General features: G+C 44.2%; 1 protein-coding gene across 1 annotated transcript in view; it reads left to right on the top strand.

The window, feature by feature from the left end:
* Nucleotides 1–9,692: 9,692 nt before the first annotated feature.
* The window catches only part of plekha6 (pleckstrin homology domain containing, family A member 6), a gene marked incomplete at its 5' end in the record, with an annotated part of 74,976 nt that continues 61,793 nt past the window's right edge, over nucleotides 9,693–22,875 (top strand). The window contains 3 exons of the mRNA XM_082532646.1: nucleotides 9,693–9,773; nucleotides 14,804–14,879; nucleotides 15,303–15,403. Coding sequence (XP_082388772.1) covers nucleotides 9,693–9,773; nucleotides 14,804–14,879; nucleotides 15,303–15,403 — 258 coding nt within the window. The remainder of the gene's footprint in view (nucleotides 9,774–14,803; nucleotides 14,880–15,302; nucleotides 15,404–22,875) is intronic.

Here is a 22,875-nt window from a genome sequence, read left to right as displayed (position 1 = left end):
TTTAAAACTGAAAACTTCAAAAAAATAAAAGCATGAAAACTTGCATAACCTACTAATGTTTTAATCAGTGCATGATCACTTGACAAGTCATTTTTAATCACCACGTCATTTATTAGCAGCTAGTACAAGTTCTCCTCTAACAGAATTGCAACGGGATGTTGTTCTTCTTCAGGCACGGCAACATAAGCAGTCATTGTAGTTGTTATCATCTGTGAAATCATTACTCTTAGACATGGCAACACACACAACACTAATATGAGCAGTGCTATCATGATGAGACCTAGAAGGAAAAATGGCTTTGCTACAGCAGCCAGCCATGAACCGCTGAACAGCCAGTCCAGCCAGCTTTGTGCTGTAGCTGCTCCAGGTGTGTGTTTAGTGACATATTTTTGCAGAGCGGTCAAATTCTGCAAAGCTTCATAAATGTCTCCTCCAGTTTCGTATCCATCAGGGATAAAAGTGCAACATGTTTCCCCGATCAGCTTGCAAACTCCTCCTTGTGATGCTGTTAGCAGGTCTAGTGTCAGTCTGTTCTGCAGCACCATCGTTCTGATGGCCTGCTGTTCTCCTGCTAAGGCGGTTCCCAGGGTCTTAGTCAAGTTGATGTGTCGTAGCAGAGCATATCGGTTGATTTCCACGTGATCCCGCACCTCGGCAACTCCAATGCCGGGGATCAAGCTCTGTAAGAATTTCACTCCTCCTCAGATGCGAAGCTCTGGTTCCTTTACTGCTTGGTGCCGTCCGTGCACATCCTGTCTGGTAATGAGTCTTTGTTTGTAGTATCATTCGGTAGCTGTAGTTGGAGCGACAGTTGAGGCTCATCAGTGTCGCGTTACTGGCACAGGTTTCGTTGAGTGAACAGTCCATACACTTCCTCTCGTTCCTTGGTGGGCAGAAAGTGTATATGTTTTTGCATAGCAGTCAGTTTTATTATTCAAGTAAGCTGTAGTGTTCATAAACTTCCACCAGAAATTAGTGGCATAGCCATGGGGAAACTTGGTGTACTTTCCTTTGTCATACAGTGTCTGCCTTTTCTCCATATAACGTGACTTGTTGTCCCTCACGGAAGCAAAGGTGAGGAGCCCGGCCATGGTCAGGGCCGCTGCAGTTGTTAAGAGCCACCACCTCATGACGACGGGACACACCCTCCTGTCGCGAGTAGACCCCCCGGCCAGGAAAGCTGACCCCTCCACCGGGCGAGATCACAACAAGTGGGCAAGCCTGCCGTCAGCTGTGTTTAGATGGCTTCACTTACTGGCTCTGATGGATGCAAGATGGTCGTTCCGCTATTTTGCAAGCTCCAGTTTTTCCTTTGGAGCACTTTGATCAGAACCCAGTCACCGGGCTGTGATCTGCAAGACACTTGATAGACATCATTACATTCTTCGTCATTTACAATCATCTCTTTATTTTCCTACAACTTAGACATACATTTTGCTACTGAAATTGTATCTTCCTTTTTCACTGGGTAGATTTCTGGCCACTTTGAGAATACATCTATAACCACTAGGGTGCATTTTTACCCTTGGCATTCATTTAGCTCAATAAAGTCCATATGGATTGTGTGGTCTCAGGTTTCCCTGACAAATTGTTTTGCTGAGGTTTCAAAATTTACAGTGTAGAAATGAGAGTTGACAATACTGGTCAGTCCCCCCGTTGACAAATGCGTACAGCCATGAGTCACTAATGCCGCCACTTTGTGGAGGAATTTTGGCAACACTAGCTTGCCATAACACATCATTAAGTCGTTTGGCAGAACTGCACCGTGTTTTAGCCATTTTGCCTGCTCTGCTGTGCTTGCTGCTTTTGTTCATTTTTCAACACATCCAGTGGAATCTGATGTGTGTTTACTGCCATCAATGTGATGTTTGTGTTTTGTGCCGCCTATTTTGCTGCTCTGTCGGCAAAGTTGTTGCCTGTAGTAATGAAAGAGTCAGTAGGCGTTGTAAGAGGTTGGCATGCTGAACCAGGTTTCCAGTTGGTGTAATCATTCCTCTGTTATGCCAAATTTTTTGCAAAATGATGCACAGCAGAGAAAACATACTGGCTGTCTGTATGTATATTTATTAGTTTGTCTTTGTGTATTTCACTTTCGCGTATCACAGCTATCAGCTCAGCGCTCTTTGCAGAACACGAAGAAGAAAGGGGTTTTGCTTCTATTATTTTACTATCTGTGGTTACTGCGTAACCTACACAATTTCGGCCTGTGCTGTAAGGTCAAATGCTGTTCTCCTAGCTTCCACACTTGCTGATCATAAGGTGGATCTGGGCCTGGAGTTTGTTTAAATCTCAGAATGTTGTGATACTCGGTCGGTTTCTGGCACTCAGGTGTAATACCAGAAAAGAATGGCATGACTGCTATCTTAAGTTTTGTCAGAGCGTCTCTACCTAGCAAATTTACTGGACACGACGGGTCATATATGCATTTAATAAAGCACCTGCGGCCACTTGCTGTATGTACTAGTTCTAAAGGGGCAGTTAATTGTTGTACAGTTGTGTGGCCTGAAGCTGACTTTACAACTAATTTGTCCTCTACTCCTACAATCTCGTGTGAAGTGACCTTCCTCTCCACGGTTCTAGCAGGCGTTGTCTCTATGTTATCTGCTGTTTCTGCGTGGCTGTCTGTAGCCTTGGTGTTTGTGACTTTGCTCGCCTCTCTGTTCCTGATAGCCACCTGCGAATTAGTGTTTTAGTCTGTTGTCAACACGTCAGCCTTATTTCTAAGTTACAGAATGCTTCTTCTCCTTTTTTTTTTTGGTTTGGGAGAATAGATGCAACTCTACATTTTCACTTAAGGCATTTTTAGATAATTTCTAGTTCTTCAAACAATTCATGGATCTCACACATTTCAAACTTTCAAGTTAGGGTTGTTTCCCATTTATACAAATATATATATATTTAACTTTGCATTGCTCACAGCTCATAGCTCACAGCTCTAAACCTAGGCATTTTTCAATCATATGCCTAATCACTATGTGTCACTGTGAGTCTCAAGTATTGTCACAAGTTCGTTTAAATTCGTTTCCAAAACCAACAAAATAATCAAACAAAAACAAAAAACATAAACGTGTCAGGACACAAAAGAAAAAGAAAAATGCTGCCACCCGAACAAGGCAGAAGTCTGCATATGTTGGCTTTTAATAGCATGCAGCTTGTAACATGGTAGACTAATGTGCCTGTGTTAATTCAGCTCCATATTATTGTGTGAAGTTGCACTGGGTTGGGAGTGGTTTTGTGGTTGTCACATTTTTGGTGAGCCAATGGCTGGAATGGGGTTGGACTAATTAGAGGCAGGTGTACTTGATTGCACTGATACACCGGTCTTCTTATAGCCCACACTACAAACACTGCTGTGTTGTTTTGTCTCTCTGTGCAGTTATGTAATGTGATGAAATCAGATATGTTTGGGATGGACGGGTTTTGCCCTATGAATTTTATATTAGGTGTGTCGTTTTGTCTCTCTGTGCAGTCCAGGGCCTATTATATGCCACAGCCTAAAGGCAGCAGGGTTGCAGAGGCTTGAGTGACCACTGACTATATGCTTGCAGGGTGGTGGGTCTCCAAGGACAACTTCTAACCCTGTTAAAGGCAACATGTGGGGTGCAACTTGGCCGTGTGGCATAGCTGGCTCTGGCCTTGGGACTGTGTGTTTTTATACAATTCATAAGTGGGACACTGGACTGTTTTGTCTTTTATCTCTTGATATATTTTTTGTCAATAAATTATCTTTTAGAATTTTATTGACTGACATCTTTTTGCCCATGACTGAGACGGTTGGTCAGACCTAGAGGCTTTCTTTGGGTGTGTTACAGCAGCTTCTGCTCTAAAAGAAACAAATAAATAAAAAGAAAAGAAAATGTGGAACATGCTCATCAGCTTAGCAGTGTCTACATATTTAATTCAGCTTCTCAATCCTGTAGTTTTAGCTGTTGTCTACAGGGTTTTGCTTATTGGTTGTTATTATAGGTGTGCTCTATCTCAGCAATGTGTCATTCTAGAATGATAAGTTTCAAGCTGGTCAAGTGCCTCTATGCACTTCATTAGTTTAGTTATTCTCCGTATTGTCTTCATCTCACATGTCATTACACTGAGTTTCAGCAAACCTTAAGCTTGATGCAGACTACTGCTTAACAATTATTCACCTCACATCATAACCGATTAAGGTGCCTCTTCATATTAATATTATGTCATTGTTAATATTATCCTCTTTGTCTTATATAACAGCAATAGCATATTATAATATTTTATCAGTGTGTACCACTATACTACTACTGAGCCAATTTGATAGTTAGGATCATCTTATTCAGCAAACAGATAATTTTGAATTCACCCAATCTGCGGTCACATTTGTTCTCTCTGTTGCATGGCGGACCAGGCAGTTCTATTATAATATATTATTTATACTTTATTTTGTATCCATCAAGGGCTTCAGATGACCTGCAGAATCATCCTTTTCCCAGGGTGGAGACAGTTACCTTTTCACACACTGTCCTTGGCTGAACAATGACACAGCCTTAATATACCTTATTTATTTTATTAAAATATTTTCGTGTGAATTATTTGCTTTATATTCATTTTATACATGCTGGGCATGGTCATCATGCCAACTGTGTTTCATTGTTAATATCACTTTACAGGTTGTTATCCTTGCTATTATTAATTTCAAATACTCTAAAGATAATTTCTACTGTAATTTTCCCTTTGTTTATCTTTATTTCGTACTTTTATATTTATATCTACTCAGTGGGGTCTGTTTTCAACCCTTTTAAACTACTACAAAACTACTGTGATCTCTAGTTTTCACTTAATAAGGGATTATTATGTTCTTCCTGATATGGGTGTTGCTGCAGATGCGGCTGCAGGAATGAGTGATGGTTTACTAAAAGGATTGTGGGAACTGCACAGTGTCTCGTCTTCTGGTTTTACTAAACTGGCAGTTGAGTTCTGTTCTTCTGACTGTTTATATTTTGTTTTCTTAAATCTCTCAGTTTACAGACACTGTTTTTGTCCGGCGTCTGGACTTTTCTTTTCTCACCACTGCTCGTCAGCAGGAGTGAGTTTTAATTTCACTTGCTTGATTACCCATCTTATTTATGTATTTACTTATTTTGTTTAAGTAATATATACACAATACAGCTGCTATCACCTTCGCTGGTATTAGAGACGAGAGTGGTTGCTCACACGCCCTTCTACTTTCGGACTATTTCCAAAAGCGGTGTGAACTTTACGAGACGGAACTCGACCGTTCTCTCAACTCACCAGCACGTCAGTGAATAGCAGTAAAAGAAAAACACAGTAGGAGCAGCTCAGTCTCTTATCGGACCGTGAAAATTCAGCTTGCTCCGTTAGTTACAACAATACACACGCATACATTCACATTCACACTTATTCGCGCGATCGGAACCCTTATAATAAAGGGGAGCTGCCAGTCTTTCTGTAGACGAGCTACTTATTCCCTTGACCCAGCTGGGGGAGCTACCCAGAGCTCCAAACCTAACCCACAAGAGTGGGGAGCTTCCAGTCGACGAGCTCCAAGCTACCAGCCGACGAGCTACTTTAAACCCACAGAAGTGGGGAGCTTCCAGTCGCGACGAGCTACTTTCGCTATTTTAAATTCCCTGAATTTAAAATACGATTTTACGCAAGATTGTGTCAGTGTGTCTGTATCTACCTGGTCAGTGTCGCCGGGTCTGGTCCACCTCGATCGGGCCCCACCACCGTGGGTCGCTTTCTAAGAACGTTGGCCAAGACTCGAATTTAACGCCCTTGGTCTTTGACCACACACCTAGTGTGTGGGCTGTCGACAGACGAGCAACGTGGACTGGTCACGGAGATGGGACACGATGGAGGCGCTCCGGCTCCGAAGGACCAAGAAATGTTGGGGGAAAACTCTGTAAAAAACCCAGGAGAAATAAAGACACAATGAGACAAAGTTACTTTCTTTATCAAACGTGTACACGGGTGAGCTGCTAAGAACAACTCACACCATGCACAGTGGCTTGGTAATTTTTATAGGAAAGACAGTGAGAACAGGATAAGAAAATACAAAACAAATAAAATAAACAACTCCATATGTGGCGCTAGTCTCGTCAGCAGAGAGCTGGGAGAAGGCTGTGAGAGATAAAACAATCTACCCAAAACAGTATGTCTTTGCTGAGAAAGTCTAAAAAGATAATTCTAAACTAATCTAACCATAGACAAAAGGGCATGCTTGCACATTTAAAAGAAGGTAAAGAAACATAGAAACATTTTTCCTGTAACATCCGTCGGCAGCGGTAGGGGGAAGGAGGCTCTTCTGGGAGCCGGAGTCCACGAGAAAACGTCTCCCGGAGAGCGAGTCCTCTATGAAGAGCAGTCTTTCTGTATTGCCAGCGGTCGCGGCTGCTACGGTGCGCTGGCGGGTCCGTTTCCCTGGGCCGTGAAAGCGCAAGGCGGCAGGCAGCGACGCGCTCTGTCGCCAAAACACTGATGGTAGAAACAGATGCTCTTTCCACGGTGCCGGCGTGTAGCAATCCCTGCTGTCAGCAAGGGGGCGGATGCTCCGGGGGAGGCAGGTGGAGGCGTGGAAGGTGCCGCTGGCGTGTCCGTAGCCAGGGCGTGAACGTCGAAAGTGCGGCTAGCCAGGAGAATGCGATCCGCTTCTTCAGCCAGGGAGCGATAATCCTTCGCAGGCAGAAGCGGAGAGTTTGCGAGGACAGCTCTCACGGCGGCCGGTAGTTGGCGGAGGAAGAGGTGCACGAAGAGGAAACCACCGTGATCCGGCCCGAGCAACGATAGCATGTTCTCCATGAGCTCGAGCGCGGTACCGCCACCCAAGCCTGACAGGTTGAGGAGCTTTTCGGCTCGTTCGGCGTCGGAGAGGGCATAGCGCCGAAGAAGCAGCTCTTTGAAGGCGGCGTATTTCCCTTGGGTGGGTGGGTCCCGGAGGAGCGCCATCGCGCGACGGGTGGCCAGCGGGTCGAGCGAGGCCACCACATGGTGATACTTCGTGTCGTCAGCCGAGATGCCGCGAAGGGCGAACTGAGCCTCCACGTGTACAAACCATGACGGGGGGCCAAAAGTCCGGCAGTTTCAGCGCCACAGCGAACGTAGCTGCAACAGGAGGCGGAGGTCCGGCGGCCGCTGATGCATCCATAGCCGAGTCTGCGTTATCTACGGCCCGTTGCATGCTTAAGTCAGGGGTCACCAATGTGGAGGTAAGCATCAACGACACAGAGCTCTCAGTTCTCACTCCTTTATTCGTCTCCAACATCAACTGCGCATATCGCGCCACAAAACACAGGAACACACTTTCTATACACTGGGTGTGAGTGAAGCCCTCTAGTGGTCCACCACAATTTGACCTTAGAACTGAAGAAGCTTCTCGGATGAGAGGTGAAACGTCTTCAAGTAACTTAAAGAAGTCCAGACGCTTTTCTTTGCAAGCTCCTTTGACTTCTTCTGGAAATGTTAATAAACGGCTGTGCTCCCTGGCTAGCTCACGGGAAGCAAGACCAAACGATACCTCCGTCTCCTCCTTGTCTGAGCTCGCCACATTGGTGTCAGAAGTGGGATAGCTCACCCTCGCCGTAATGGAGAAAGACATTCAGAGGCCGGTGCTCACCTCGCAACCTAACCAGCAGGTGCCCCCCCCCCCCCCAAACTACCCCCAAATCAGAGCCGCAGACTGCGACGAGGAGGGGGAGGTCACTGAGATGTCCCAGCTGCAACCCTCAGTGCCCCGGAGGCGTCCTCGTCGACTGACCGACCGCAGCTACCGGTGCGATGAGCCTGGCCACGTGGCGCATGACTGCCCAGCACCAGCTCCAAAGACCAGAACTACGCAGCCTCAGGGAAATGAGGAGGGAGCGGTGTAGCGAGGGGACCACCGCTCCAGCTTCCTGCCCCCCTCCAAGGACGATGCACAGTGGTGGGCCGAGTCGGGCACCTCAAGGGACTCTACCTGAGCTGCTGTGTTGAGGGCCAGCCATGCCAGGCCCTGGTGGACACGGGGTCTACCATTTCCCTGATACGACCTGGCATGCTCCCTGAAACATCCGGGCCACTGGTGAAGGGTTGGTTGCCCACAGACACCCAGCTGATGACAGTGAAGGGGGAGAAAACTGTTATGCGGGGGAAGAAACCGTTGCGGATCCGAGTGAAGGATCTAGAGCTGGTGCACGACTTCTGGCTCGCCGACATTCAAGACCAGTGCATCATTGGCCTGGATCTGCTGAGCCGCTGGGGGGCCTGTGTCGACACCGCGAAGCTGGCTATCACTCTTGGCGCAGAGATTTTTCCTCTCCAGCGTGGCCAAAAGTAGGGAGCGGGGACCAGACGAGACAGGCGTCGAGCAGCTGCCGCTCAGCAGATTTCGAGTCGAGTGCCGCTACTGCCTGCGACAGGAGGAGCGGGCCCGGGAGGTGCTGGGGGTGGCTACTGCTCAGGCCACAGCCGGTGGAGGGGGGTGGCTCCCATTGACAAAGCAGCAGCTGAAGCGGGAGCAGCAGCAACATTGGTTCAGGTGGGGGCCTGGCTAGAGGCGGCGCAACGCCCCGCCTGGACGGGGGTGTTGGGAAAGGAGCCCGAGGTGAAGGCCTACTACTCCCAGCACAACAATCTGGAGACCCACGACGGCCTCCTGTACCGGAGATGGCGAGCCCCCGGTCAGGGCAGAGATCTCCTGCAGCTGTTGGTGCCTCGGTCGCTGCGGTCGCAGGTGCTTGAGCTGGTCCACGGCTCGGTGGAGGCAGGACACTATGGGAACGCCAAAACTCTCCACCGCCTCAGGGGACGGTTCTACTGGCCTGGCTGTCGACGGGATGTGGAACTTCATGTGCACTGCTGTGACACCTGCACAGCACAGAAGGGCCCAACTCAATGCTCCACTGCCCCCCTTCAGCAGTACCTGGTGGGGGCCCCAATGGAAAGAGTGGGAGTGGACGTCCAAGGGCCTTTCCCATCACAGAGTCAGGGAACCGGTATGTGTTGGTGGCTATGGACTATTTCACGAAGTGGCCAGAGGCCTACGCGGTGCCGGACCAGAGCGCAACGACGACGGCCGAGAAGCTGGTGGAGGAGATGTTCACCCGTTTTGGGGTCCCGGCTGAGCTCCACAGTGACCAGGGGCGTAACTTCGAATCGAAGGTCTTCGGGGAGATCTGCCGGCGACTGGGGGTGGAGAAGACGAGAACCACACCGCTCCACCCACAAAGCGAAGAGTTGGTTGAGCGCTTCAACCACACGCTGGCCACCCAGCTCGCCATTCTCACCAGCTGCCACCAGCGGGATTGGGACCGACATGTGCCCCTGGTCCTTTGGTCGTATCGGACTGCGGTGCAGGAGTCCAGCCAGTGCACACCTGCCGCTCTGATGTTTGGACGGGAGCTCCGGATGCCTGTGGACCTGGTGTTCGGGTCCCCCCCCCCCCCCGAGCCGGAGAGTGATGGTGGGCCAGAGATGGACTACTACAGGAGGCTGAGGGAACGCTGCAGGTGGTTCGTGACTACACCCGCCAGGCCCAGGCCAGCGCCGGAGTACGACAGAAAAGAGCCTATGACACCAAGTGCCAAGGGGGGGTTTTCATGCCTGGCGACAAGGTTTGGGTGTACTGCCCGGTTCGCCAGAGAGGAGTGTCCCCCAAACTCTGCAGTCACTGGCAAGGGCCGGCGGAGGTCGTGGAGCAGCTAACAGACGTGGTGTACCGTATCCGCATGCCGGGCCCGGGACGCATCGTGGTGTTGCATCGGGACAGGCTCTCACCGTACCGACCGCTCGCTCCGGCAGACGCCGGGGCAGGGGATGATGGTGGCACCCCATGTTCTGACCCGAGTGACTTTTCCCCCGGCGGCCGTGACCAGCCGGTGCGCCAAAAGAAGGCACCTGGACATTTGCAGGACTTTGTGTGGGGTAATGGGGTCCTCGGGTACGACTGACCCCTTAGGTGGGGGCTATGTAGCGGGTCAGGGCTGTTTGGGGTTCTGTTTGTACAGTTCTGTTTGTTTATGTTGCCATAGTGACGGGTGACGCCCTCTCGCTGCGACGGTGTGTCCATCCGGGGTCAGAGGGCGCCCTGTGTGTTGTTGTTGAGTTCCCTCCCCAGACGCCTTAACGCCCACTCACATCCTGGGCCATCTGACCTCAGGAATTCGCATGATAAGGTGGGGCCAGGTTTCACAACGAGCTCATCCGAAACTATGGCTGATTGGGACCCACACCCAGTTTCACACCCTGGCTTAGGCGATTAGAGGATCATCAGGGGGTCCTTTTGTCCCTCTGTGGGGGGATACTCCCACTAGAGTTAAATCTGGGACTCCTGACCACTTGACCTTAGAACTGAAGAAGCTTCTCGGATGAGAGGTGAAACGTCTTCAAGCAACTTAAAGAAGTCCAGACACTTTTCTTTGCAAGCTCCTTAGACTTCTGTGTGTACAGTTATCGCAAAATCTAAAATTATGGCTTTAGATGCCTTATGTAAGACTTATGACCTCGATAAACAAGACTTCTTCCAATACTTGCAATTTTGTGACTATATTGGCAAAAGAATAAACAGCTGTGTCCTTGGAGACTTCTCGATTGTTATCATCTTCATTGACGCTTATGACTCCGAGAGTAACAAAGCACTGATAAGTAAAGTGTACAAATGTATGATTAAGCTTAAAAGGACTCAACAATTTACATAAAACAGAAATGGGAAAGAGAAATGGACATTGAGATTACAGAAGATGGGTGGACAAGTATTTGGGTAACGCAGTTCACAACAACTAATTCCAACATGTGGCGGGAATTTTGTCATCTCTTGGCTCTTGACGGAGGCGGTCGCACTTTCTCCTGCTCCCTCTCCCTGCCGGATACTCGATGGCCGGTTGTATCGTGTGTCTGGCAACACTATCGATGGAAGACATTGAATAACATCTACCAATTCGGAACCATGGCCTATTGGAGCTGGCTCAGACCCGGCTTATCGAGGAACAAAAGCAGCTACAGCTGTTAAAAAACCCACAAGGCTGGCCAACATGATAGATGACGGGCAGGACTGTGTGTACTCAGACTGTGTTTTTTTGAATGCAATATGGATAAGATCTTGGAGAAGAACAACGGGAATTGAGAGACCTGGTGACTAGTGACGGACATTAGACCTACTGTAAAATTGGATGCAGTTTGTTTGCACTAACCAAAACCACTACCATCTTCATCTCATGTGGCCCCCCTGGCACCAGCTGGATGCTCAAGGCAAAAGCTGATGGGAATAACAATTCTCCCTTAGATAATAAGACTGTTGTGACTCTCTCCCTCCTCATTCAAGGTCACCCGCGTCGACCGAAGATTGTTGACTTTTGCCTAACCGGGTGAAGGGACACTTTCTCTCGGCTGAACATGGAACACACACACGCACACCTACACATGTACACTGACACAGACCTACACCCACCCCCCACCCCCTCCAAACACCTTTGAAGCTTATGTCTTCTATGTTGTGAGATGTGATGATTCATGTGCTATTTACTGAGGTTTTTTTCTGTTCTCAAACTGAGCTCCCTGTTGGAGTTCTTTTTTCTCCTTGTCTTTCCTCATGTAGTGCATTTTCCATTGATATACCTCTCTGACCTGTCTTCCCCATGTGATGTTGTGTAATGTATGTATGGTCGGAAGGGTAAGATGGAGTTGGCAAAAGGTCGGCAGCCTTAATCCAATTTCCTTCGGGGTCAACCTTCGGGATCAATAAAGTTTAATTGAATTGAATTGAATTGAATTATATGTTTTTTCATAGGACCTAAACAAAAGTCTAAATTCAGTGCTACACCTGTGCTGTGCTTGAGAAACTGTGGGGAGGTGTCAGAGTTCCTGGGTCTTTGACCCAGTGCTTTCAGTTTTGTCAGGTTTAGTTTATGTTGCCACATCAATGTTCTCACTTCCTGCTTTTCCTGTGTCAGCTCGTCTCTTGTGTCGTTAGTCAGATTATGTTCAGCTGTGTACTCACCGGTCTCTCATTATCATCCTTATCAGTCTGTGTATTTAAGTCCTCTGTTTCCACTTGTTCACTGTTGTGTCATTGATGTTATGTTGTCGTTTCTGCCTGCGTTCAGTTCAGCCAGCCATCCAGTCTTTCAGCCAGTCAGTCCTTTCGTTCCTGCCCTGTTCATCCACTCTTTGTAATAAACAATCTTCCGTTCTTCATTATCCACGAGTCCTGCGTTTGGGTCACTTCCTCGCCTCCACACAACACAAATCCTGACAGGAAGTCACGGCGAAGAAAATGGCTGGGATTTATCAACTGTGGTAGCATTCTTTAATGCATAGAACTTCCAGCAGCAGCAGCAGTCATTTTGCCATATCATTTTTTGATTGGTCGACATGGTGCCTTTTTCCACCAACATGAACGGGCTGTTTTTTTTTGTATTTTTATTTTTTGCTCATAAGCAGAGAGTGCTCGCCGCGCTGTCCTTAGACAGTAAACGTGACAAAACTATTGAAGAAAAAACACGTATATATTGTTTATCATGACTCTGGTTTTACGTGGACTATCAACACAATTTAAAAACTGGTATATATCACCTTGTTGCTTTGTCATCTTAAAGTGGTCATGTGATTGGCTTACCAAGACTACTTTATTCTTCCTCAGCCAAACAGCAGCACTCATGCGATTGGTTTGCCCCCTGAGCTCCAGGTGTTGTGCCAAAAAGTGATCATCTACCAGACAGTGATTGCTGCCCGCAGGAGCGTGCACAGCTGCTTAAAGCTGTAGCGCCCAGATTACTTACATAGACAGCTACTTCCATTCAACTGATATAAGGTGCGGTAGACTAAAGACAGCTTCAACCGTCTGTTTGTTGAAAAATAGTAACGCGACCGCACCGCATTTTCTTTCTTTCTTTCTTTCTTCCTTTCTTTCTTTCTAACGGTAACAGCGTTGTAACGATAGGAATAGCAATTAGTTAGATTACTCGTTACTAAAAAAATTAACGACGTTAGTAACGCTGTTACTTGTAACGCCGTTATTCCCATCACTGGATTCCACCCTCAAAGATATCATCGATTTGATGAAAGCTAATCTGCTGCTTTTTTCTGACTATCCTCGGCAAACATTGGTGATGACATCGTTGTGGAAGTTGATAAGGCAATAAAACAACACACCTATAGAGTGAATCCTACCAACCAACTGGTTTTAATGTAACAGTAAGTTGAATATCTAGTTAAACATGGGTTAGCTGTGCCCAGTAGCAGTGCATGGAGTTCGCCCTGTATTTTGGTGCCCAAACCAGATAACATCCCACGTTTCTGTACTGATTACAGAAAGGTTAATGCTACATACGTTACTAAGCTAGACCTCTCCGGAAAATTATAAAGGTATGATTAGATGATGTTCGTCAACTGTGAAAACCTGTTTTTGTCATCTGCCATAATAAACTACACACTCTTTGTTAAAGTCCACATTTGGGTCATCTCAAAAGAAAACCACACAGTCTGCCACTGCTGTTTGTCCTTGTGTTCCTGCTCCCAGGATAGCTAAGGCCCAGCCATTCCCTGCAACTGTATCAGTTTCTCGGGTGAGGATGGCTAGGACGGCTTTGTCAACAAAGATATGTTTATTTACTTCACTGACCCCATTCTCAGATGGCCAAATCCCTACACTCTGAACATCTCTGTGGGACTGAAATGCGTTCTGTGGAGGAAACAAAGAAGTCCTTTAAAAATGTTGGTATATTTGGCTGATCCCAAATGCTCCTATGCCGTTCTGCTCCTCTCATCACCCAACTAAGTGACTCACTACTCGTATGAAATAAGAAGACCATATGGCTGCGAATCTGATGATACATTTACAAAAACATCAACATAGGTTTGACCTAGGCTGCAAACCAAGTCAAGGAAACAGTCCTCTTGCCTACCAAAAATCCCAATGTACAGACATTGAAGTATAATGACCTTACCAATGGTGGAGTGGAAATGAGTCCAGCCTCTTCCCAGGAGACTAGTTCCAGAAACAAGACTGTGTATTGATGTGGTCCTACCTTTATTTGCATGGTACCTCTCAACCTCACATAAAAGTTCTGGCTTCTTCCTTTACTAACATTAATGTTAATTATTGTCTGTGTGATTTTAAAAATACTATACCATACAGTAAAATGTCCCAGAGACATTCTGGGACTATTTAGTTTAACGTTGTAAAATGTTTTCATTCATTTATTTTGTGCACTGCACCATTTTTGCATACATTGTGTTTTCTGTTCAAATAGTTCTGCTTTTTCAGTCTTATCGACCACTACTGCCATGTACTTTTTCAATAGTAATATTCCAAATAGAACGAAGTATTTTATTCTATTTGCATAGTACTTTTTATATTGTATATAGTATTTTATTCTAGTTTGTATAGTTATTCTATTCTACTGTTTTTTCCCCTTTTTTTCTTAATTTTTACTGCTCTTAACTTGTACTTTCTGCCATGACCAAAAGATTTCCCACATGTGGGATTAGGTTTATCTTGTCTTATGGCTCCAGTCTATAAATATAATAAATCAATACATTTTTCACATATGCATGGGAGCAATGAGCAGAATTGAAGAAGCGCTCAAACATGCAAGCACATGCGTTGCTTGAGTCTCATTGGTGCAGGCAAGCAGCAGGTTCAGCTGGCTGGGCTTAGATTCTTGCAACACTTAGTCACATGGGCTGATGATTATCTCACACAAATAGGCACACAGAGCAGGGATCTGTGTATTCTGTGATTGCACAAGCCCTTCCCCCTCCCTTTAGAGCTCTCGCCCTGTCGCTCCCTCCGTCTCTCTGCTTCCCTGCCCTTTTCTGTTGTCTCTATTTTTCTCTGTAGTGCACGCCTACACGTAAAGGCACACACTCAGCCAAAGCAAAATTGTCGGTGCGCAGCTACATTTGCGATTTAAGAGGTAGGAAAACACTGATTATTTTTCAAACTACTTCAATTTTCATGTGTTTTATTCTTTAGTCAGTGCTGGTACGCCCCTTCTACAGTACGCCTGTTTATCTCCACTGGATACCTTTGGGTATGTGTGAGGAAGAATGTCTGTGCCTTTGTCACTGCATATCACAGGCTTGTTCAGACCATTATGGACCTATATTGTGGGAAACTTTCAATGTGGAAGCTGAGGGGATTGCTGGGTGTCCTAGAAGAGCAGTTCTTATTCCAGTCATGTTTGGGCTAGACATTCCTGCTTCCTTTTATTGTTTCTTAATCCTGCCAATTTTTACTAACCCAAGCTGTAATTGCTATTTCTCTCACATATTTGTAGCACTACTCAAGTGTAATATTCTGGATATTTTTTTTACATTTTTAATTTTTTTATTCACAGATGACAAAGAGGATACAGTGTTAGGGAGTCTGCCCCTGCTCAGTTTCCAGATTGGAGGAGTAGAGCTTTCAGAAAACATCACCTGCAAATTTGCCTTTAAGGTCAGTAACTGAACATTACAAAAGGTTCATATATAATTGCTTGTTATGGAAGAAATACATTGTGTATTGAACAGCATAGATCTATTAAATGACTTTGGAATGTGCAATTGTTGCAATAAATGCATTGGTTCTTATATAATGCTTTTCCATCTTAGCAGTCAAAGCATTCGCTTCACTCTCCCATTCATACATCAGTATGTATTTTCTATGTAAGTGCTTATAGCTAGCTTTCACACTCCAACAGATCCATCCAAGAGCAACTTAGTTAGTAGGTTAGTATTCTGGTAATCGCCAATCTTCTGATTAGCAGATGACCTGCTCTACCTCCTGAGCTAAAGCCACTTCTGTAGTCTTTAGTCTGTAGCTTAGTGGAAAGCAAATATGACTTGGTTCTTCGTATTAGTGTACTTTGCCTTAACTTATACAACTGATTAATGAAGGTCTTTAGAAAGGTTCTCTTTAGCACAAGATGATTTTTATAATGAAATAGGCAGCTGTTATAATATCCCATATAGTGGGATGGTTGTTACCTGTTCTCCTGAGTGATAACAGTTCCTCACAGAACAGCTGTTTTAACCCCTGAGCTCCCTTGTGCAACAAAACGTCTCATTGAAAAAATTAGGATTTGCTAATGTTGGAACTTTGTTGTTGTTTTTTTGCCTTGGTGTAGTGAAGGATGTTGATTTGGTACTGGCTAATAAAAGTTTAATAGCCTTGGGCTGAGGCAACGTTTACATCATAGTGAAAGATTTATGTTTTATTTTCATTTAAAGAAAAGACCTGGGATTAGAACAATGGATTATTATTAAAATATATTCAGTTATTTTAAATGGTAAATGGACTGATTCTTATATAGCGCTTTTCTACTCTCCCGGAGTACTCAAAACGCTCTATACAACATGCCTCATTCACTTCTAAACACAAGTGCAAACTAATCTACATTCACATTTATTCACACTCCAATGAATGCATCGGAGGGCAACTTGGGGTTAGTATCTTGCCCAAGGATATTTGACATGTAGACTGGGGAAGCCAAGGATCGAACCACTGACCTTCTAATCAGTAGCTGATGTGCTCTACCACTTGAGCCACCACACCCCATTTTAGTCTTTAGTACATTATATTTGCCTTTTATTTTCAGCTTTTACTGCAATCACTGTTTTCTTTTTCACTTTTCAGTAGATCTAGGCTTTTCTGTCACTCTCTCTTCACTAGTGCAAACTCTGGCTCAAAGTCCAGTTTATGTACCCAGTGTGTACACACACACAAACAAAAGCCCAAGTAGGTTGTTTACTGAGTGGAGACAGACTGCTTTTTCCCCCCTAAAGAACATGAACTGAAAAACCCTTTTTTTATTCAGTGTTGTTACAGTACTTAGTACTCTTGTCTCTTTTCCTCATAACTAAGGTATTTGGTTTTGGGTGTACAGAGACCATACAGTTACATAATAGCAGGTCCATCAGTGAGTGGTGTACTCGACCAGCTAAGTCAAACTGTGTTTTTTATGTCTTGTTAATCCTGTTGCAAAGTGTTAAAACGTTAAAACGAACACAGATAATTGCAACTCTTGTTTTCACATTTACAGAAGCATGCGGGAGGTCATTGCTGACCATTTTCAGTGTAGCAAGATTTTTTTCCTTGCTAATAACAAAAATAGATTGGTGAATATGTAATAAAATCTTTCTGTTAAGTTCAGAAAAGCGGTCATTTTGAAACCATGAACATGCACACCAAAATTTCAGGTCCTTCAGTTCATCTATCCATCCATCCATCTTCATCCGCTTTATCCGAGGCCGGGTCGCGGGGGCAGCAGCCTAAGTTCATTGTGTAGTTTTTATGATATAGCTGCATCTGGCTGGGTATGTGTTTATGTATGAGACAGATAATCAAGGCATTTCAGTTTTTTATCAGCATGGTTCAAATATCAGCTCAACTAGCAAGCTATTGAAACCGGTTTTATCAGCAGATTTACCACCTTCCTGTACAGTGGTGTGGGTTAACCTAGGGTACATTTAAGGGTTTCAGTAAAGTTGACAAATGTGCAACTAAAAGTTATGTTTCACCTTAGTGTTCAAGCCAAACCAAAATTATTATATTTTAATAGAAATATTTAATCAAATGTCAAAGCACTTTATACAACTTGCCTCATTCAGCCAAGCACTTCTTTCTACTGAAGTGCTTTCTTTCTAATATTCATACATCAGAGGGTAACTTGGTATTAGTATTTTGTCCATGGATATTTGACATGCAGACTGGAGCAGCCATGGATCAAAACCACCAGCCTTTCAATTAGGAAAGGATCTGCGCTACTATCTGAGTTACAGCCACCTGAGAAGAACTCAAGGTTCTATATCATGTCAATTTCTCCTTTATGGCAAATAAGGCTGGCTTGTCAGATTTATTCACAATATCAGCTATTGTGCTAGATTTATCTGAAAGTCTTATGCTGTGGGACTGCATATGACTGACACTTTCTTTTTACTATTCTTAAAGTTAAAATAAGGATGCAGAAATAGGATTGGGTTTTAAAAAACGATTTTCCCAAGTCAAATTAATTTTATCTTAAATAAAGCAATATCGAGTCATTAAATCTCAAATCGATTTTTTTAAATGTAAATGGACTTTGCCAGAAATGCCAGAATCTCAGGTTAAAGCTCACAAAACTATTTTAATGACCACTAAACAGCTAAAACAGTAAATGAGAGCAGTTACACGGATTCAGCACAAAGATGTAAACACAGAGCATTGTTCACCTGATGGCACATACGCAGGCATGCCATCTGAGCTGAAAGCCAACATCTAACAGATTCTAAAGATGCAGGTTTCATCCCCAAAGTTCACTGAATCAGCAGCAAAAGAAGATCCAAATTATGCTTCACGTTTGATAAAAATTGTCATGAATTCCCTCCACCACAATAAAAATCACACTTCCTGCACAGCTCTCTCTCTCTCTCTCTCTCTCTCTCTCTCTCTCTCTCTCTTTCTCTCTCAGTGTACTCTGCGCATCTGCATGCATCTATCCATCCACCCATTTTCTTACATCTATCTGAGTCACAGGGGCAGTTGTCACAGCAAGGATACCCAGATCTCTCTCTTGCCACCTCCTCCACCTTATCTGGGGAAACATGAGGTGTTCCTGGGCCAGCTGATTTGTCCAGTGTAGTGGGTCTGCCCCAAGGCCTCCTCCCAATGGCACATGCCTCAAACACCTCACCTTGTCAGATGCCCAAATCACTGAACCACTTTGGCCCCAGTCCATCTGACAATCTCATGCCTCATGAGCAAGACTCTGATATACTTAAACTCCTCCACTGGGGCAGTCACTTCTCCCTGACCTGAAGTAGAGACTCCACCCTTTTCTGGCTGAGGACCATAGCTTCCGACTTGGATGTTCTCATTCTTATATCTGCTGTTTCACACTCAGCTAAGAACCACTCCAGTGTGAGCTAAAGGCCACTGCCTGATAAGACCAACAGAACCATGCAGAATAATCTGAAAAAATAAGAGATGCAATTCTATGGCCACTAAAATGGTAGCCTTTTGCCACCTGGCTATGAGTAGAAATTCTATCCATAAAAACACAGAGCAAAATTGGTCACAAAGGGAAGAAAAGAATTCAACTTTATTGTCATTGCACATGCACAGGTACAGGGCAACGAAATGCAGTTTGCATCCATCCAGAAGTGCTTTAGCCCAGGCAGAGTCCAACCCACACTGGGAATGAGTCTGATTTTCTAGTTCAAAGGTGGGGCCCAGTAACCCTACTCCAGAATACACTTGCTTTTTTCTCTCACAAAGGGGTTGACTGAATTACTCTTTGTCTAGCCACTCTTCCAGGACCAGTTTGCTTTGGGAGACCCTGTCAGGGTGCAACTGTGATGAATGTACAGTAAATGTCCTGGTGGTGCGGGACCCAAATGCAGGACTTAAACGAAACAGGATAAACTCAAAGAAGCAGCTATATTGCTGTGAAAAAATCCAAATGAAACATAGAAGTGAAATCTGAAAAATCTGAAAAATAGAACTTAGACTAGGAACAAACTCAGAAATAACCTGGAGGACAGGAAACATACACAGGAACATGGGATGATGTGTCAACAGGCAAATGAAAACAAGACTAAATATACAGAGGATAACAAGGGAATGAGAAACAGGAGGGAAACACAGCTGGAGCTAATCTGTCATAACAAGACAGAGAGGAAGCAAAAATGAGTAAACTAAAAATAGGGCAAGGGACTATCAAAGTAAAATAGGAAACATGAGTCACACACTGAGACACAGGACTTGATACTAGGACCAGGGAAGAATAAGATCAGATAAACCTTTATTAGTCCCACACGTGGGAAATTTTTTTGGTCACAGCAGAAATGTTAAGAGCAGTAAAAATTAAGAAAAAAAGAAAAAAACCGAGTAGAATAAGATAAGATAGAATAACATGCTATACAAAAAGAATAAAATACTTTGCTCTATTGGGAAAATTGCACTTGGTACTGTTGCACATTAGGGAGACAGGGTGAAAGTTATCATTGTGTTTTGGATGTGCGTGTGGGTCTGTCTGCCGCAGCCTGCCACTGAAGGAGCTGCTCAGTGCTGTCACAGTCTCCTGCATGGGGTGGGAGATGTTGTCCAACAGGGATGACAGCTTAGCCACCATTCTCCTGTCACTCAACACCTCCACTGGGTCCAGAGGGCAGAACAGAGCTGGCCCTGTGGATCAGCCTGTTCAGTCTCTTCATGTCCCCAGCAGAGATGCTGCCGCCTCAGCAGACCACACCGTAAAAGATGGCTGAGGCCACCACAGAGTCATAGAAGGTCTTCAGGAGTGGGCCCTTCACGCCAAAAGACCTGAGTCTCCACAGCAGGTACAGCCTGCTCTGCCCTGTCCTGTAGAGGGCGTCTGAATTATGAGTCAGTCCAGTTTATTGTTCAGATGAACACCAAGGTACCTGTAGCTGTCCACAGTCTCAATGTCCATACCTTGGATGTTCAGTGGTTGCAGTGGAGAATGCTTGTGCCTGCGGAAGTCTACCATCAACTCCTTGGTTTTACTGGCGTTGATCTGGAGGTAGTTCAGCTGGCACCAGTCCACAAAGTCTTGTGTCAGTTCTCTGTACTCCTTGTCATCCCCTATCAGTGATGAGGCCAACTATTGCAGAGTCATCAGAGAACTTCTGCAGGAAGCACTGGGTGGAGTTGTGGGAGAAGTCTGCAGTGTAGATGGTGAAGAGGAACGGAGCCAGAACCGTTCCCTGTGGGGCCCCCGTACTGCAGACGACCCTGTCCGACACACAGCCCTGAGTTCTCACATACCCCCTTGAGGTCCACACCAAGAAAAAAACGCAATGGAAAATTTTTTTGTTTGCATTTCTTAATGACTTGGGTGAATAATAACCACAATCAATATTTTTTTTCAAAATAAAAAAATTTAAATTAGTTTTCAAATTATTGATCTCTACCAAATGGTTGAGATTTCACTTAATGGTAAAAGTATGAAATGAAATAATGCAAATACAAGTACAGTAGATAATACAGTTGAAAAAATCTAATAAAGGGCCAAATTATAATTCAATTACTGACAAAAACTATCCAGGGCATTTGATACAGTTTATTTCTAGTAGCATGCCAGTGAATATTGCTGTATTCATTTCATCAAAGGAAAGTATTATATCAAACAACAAAATACATATTTTTGTAATCTGCAAACGTGAAAAATGTGCAATAGCACAAAATACTCACATTCAGGCCACTTCTAAATGAATGCTACTATGCAAAATCTTTTTTTTTTTTATAAAAATAAAATAAAAACAGTGCAAATCGAGCACATCTGCTTGTGGTTTTGGTCGTTGGGGTTTTAGGGTGTAGCATTTATTCTGTGGTCTTGAAGAGCTGGATCATGGTTGTCTAACTCTAGATGCTGGCTTGTTAACTTGGTTCAGACACAGCCAGGTGGAAACCTTTTGAGAGTTGCGGTTTCTGATCCAGTAGAGCACAGTCCCTCTTGTAGACCAGGTATTCAAGTTAAGGATGTATCCGAACCGTGGAATTTGCCATCTCCTTAACTTGTTAATTATATCTTATTCTGTGACTTAACTTTCTGTTCATTTTAATCTTTTTGTACAGCGCTTTGTGACGGCCTGTCCATGAAAAGCACTTAATAAAATAAACTTTACTTACTTACTTACTATAACTTACTATAACTATAACTTGTCTTATACAGGTGTAATAGCATATCAGAAAGCTTAATTCCCCCCATATGTTAATTATATACAGGGATGAGTGATGGGCATGGGATGGTGATCTTTGCATTGGTCTCTTTGCTCTACCGTTTGACCGATGAAAAAACCATGAACCCACAGGCATTGTTTAGGAGGTTGACACATTTGGTGTCAAACCATTATATTGCAATCAGACCTTCATTAGAGCCTGTAGGTTCTGAGCTGAGGTTCTTTAATGGGTTTGCATAGTGTTTTTTGGTTTTTTTTACAACTTTGGCCCCTTAGAGATAGCTTCTGTTTGTTTTTCACTGAGGGGAACATTGAAGAATGTAGACCCCCCTTGATACAGCAGCATGTCGTGGATGATGCCAGATAAACTTGCTTGGCAGAACAATTTAAAGCCCCACTCATCTGGTTTGTTTGCAATATAGTGGTGGAGAGTGCCAGCCCTTGTGGCTTCATATGAAACCATGACCTCAAACACACTGTGGTTGAAGGTGGATGGTATCATTAGTATCATGCCACAGAACCATGCGATTTTTAGCCATATAATTGTTTATAGTCCATATAGCACTTGTTAAACATGAAATAAAATTTTTGACAACTTAGTAATATTAATTTACCAGCTACTGTAATTTGGTTAAAAGGAAATCAGTTTTGATATTTCTGATTTCCACATGTTATTCTTGATTTTTACAATAATTGTTAATATTAACTCAGAAAGTTACAAAAATGACTTACTGAGGAAATTCACCATATTCTTGCTGTGCAAACACTTAATGTGATTTATCAATAGCAACGGATAAACACAATGGGTCTAGTGGTCTGAATTTATGTCAAAAAATCAATTTAAATAACATTTAGGTTATATCAGCAGTAGCACCATAAAGTGACAAATCAACCGTTTGGTTGACCACCTTTTAAAAAAATTATTAAACATTTATTTTCACTTTTTTAATGGTGTCAAGTGACATACATCTGTTTAGTAAGTCATCTAACACTATCATATATCAAAAGATTATATCATCCTACCTTAGTTTCATCAAAAACACTCAAAATATGTTGGATGGGTTTTTGTTTCTGACTTCCTGGTTGGGAGAGGTATAAGAAGAGCCAACAGTTTAACAGTTTCCATTCACAGTGCCTTCTGGTGGATTTATTTATTTATTTTTTTGGCATTACAGATGTAAAACTATTGGTAGAAAAGACTCAATAAGGAAGGTCAATTTCAGTGAAAGCCTCAGTTAGATATAGGGC

The sequence above is a fragment of the Aulonocara stuartgranti genome, assembly GCF_965226115.1.
Source record: "Aulonocara stuartgranti genome assembly, chromosome: 5".
Classification (NCBI taxonomy): domain Eukaryota; kingdom Metazoa; phylum Chordata; class Actinopteri; order Cichliformes; family Cichlidae; genus Aulonocara; species Aulonocara stuartgranti.
The sequence above is the reverse complement of the archived record's forward strand: the minus strand, read 5'-3'. Positions and strand labels throughout refer to the sequence as shown.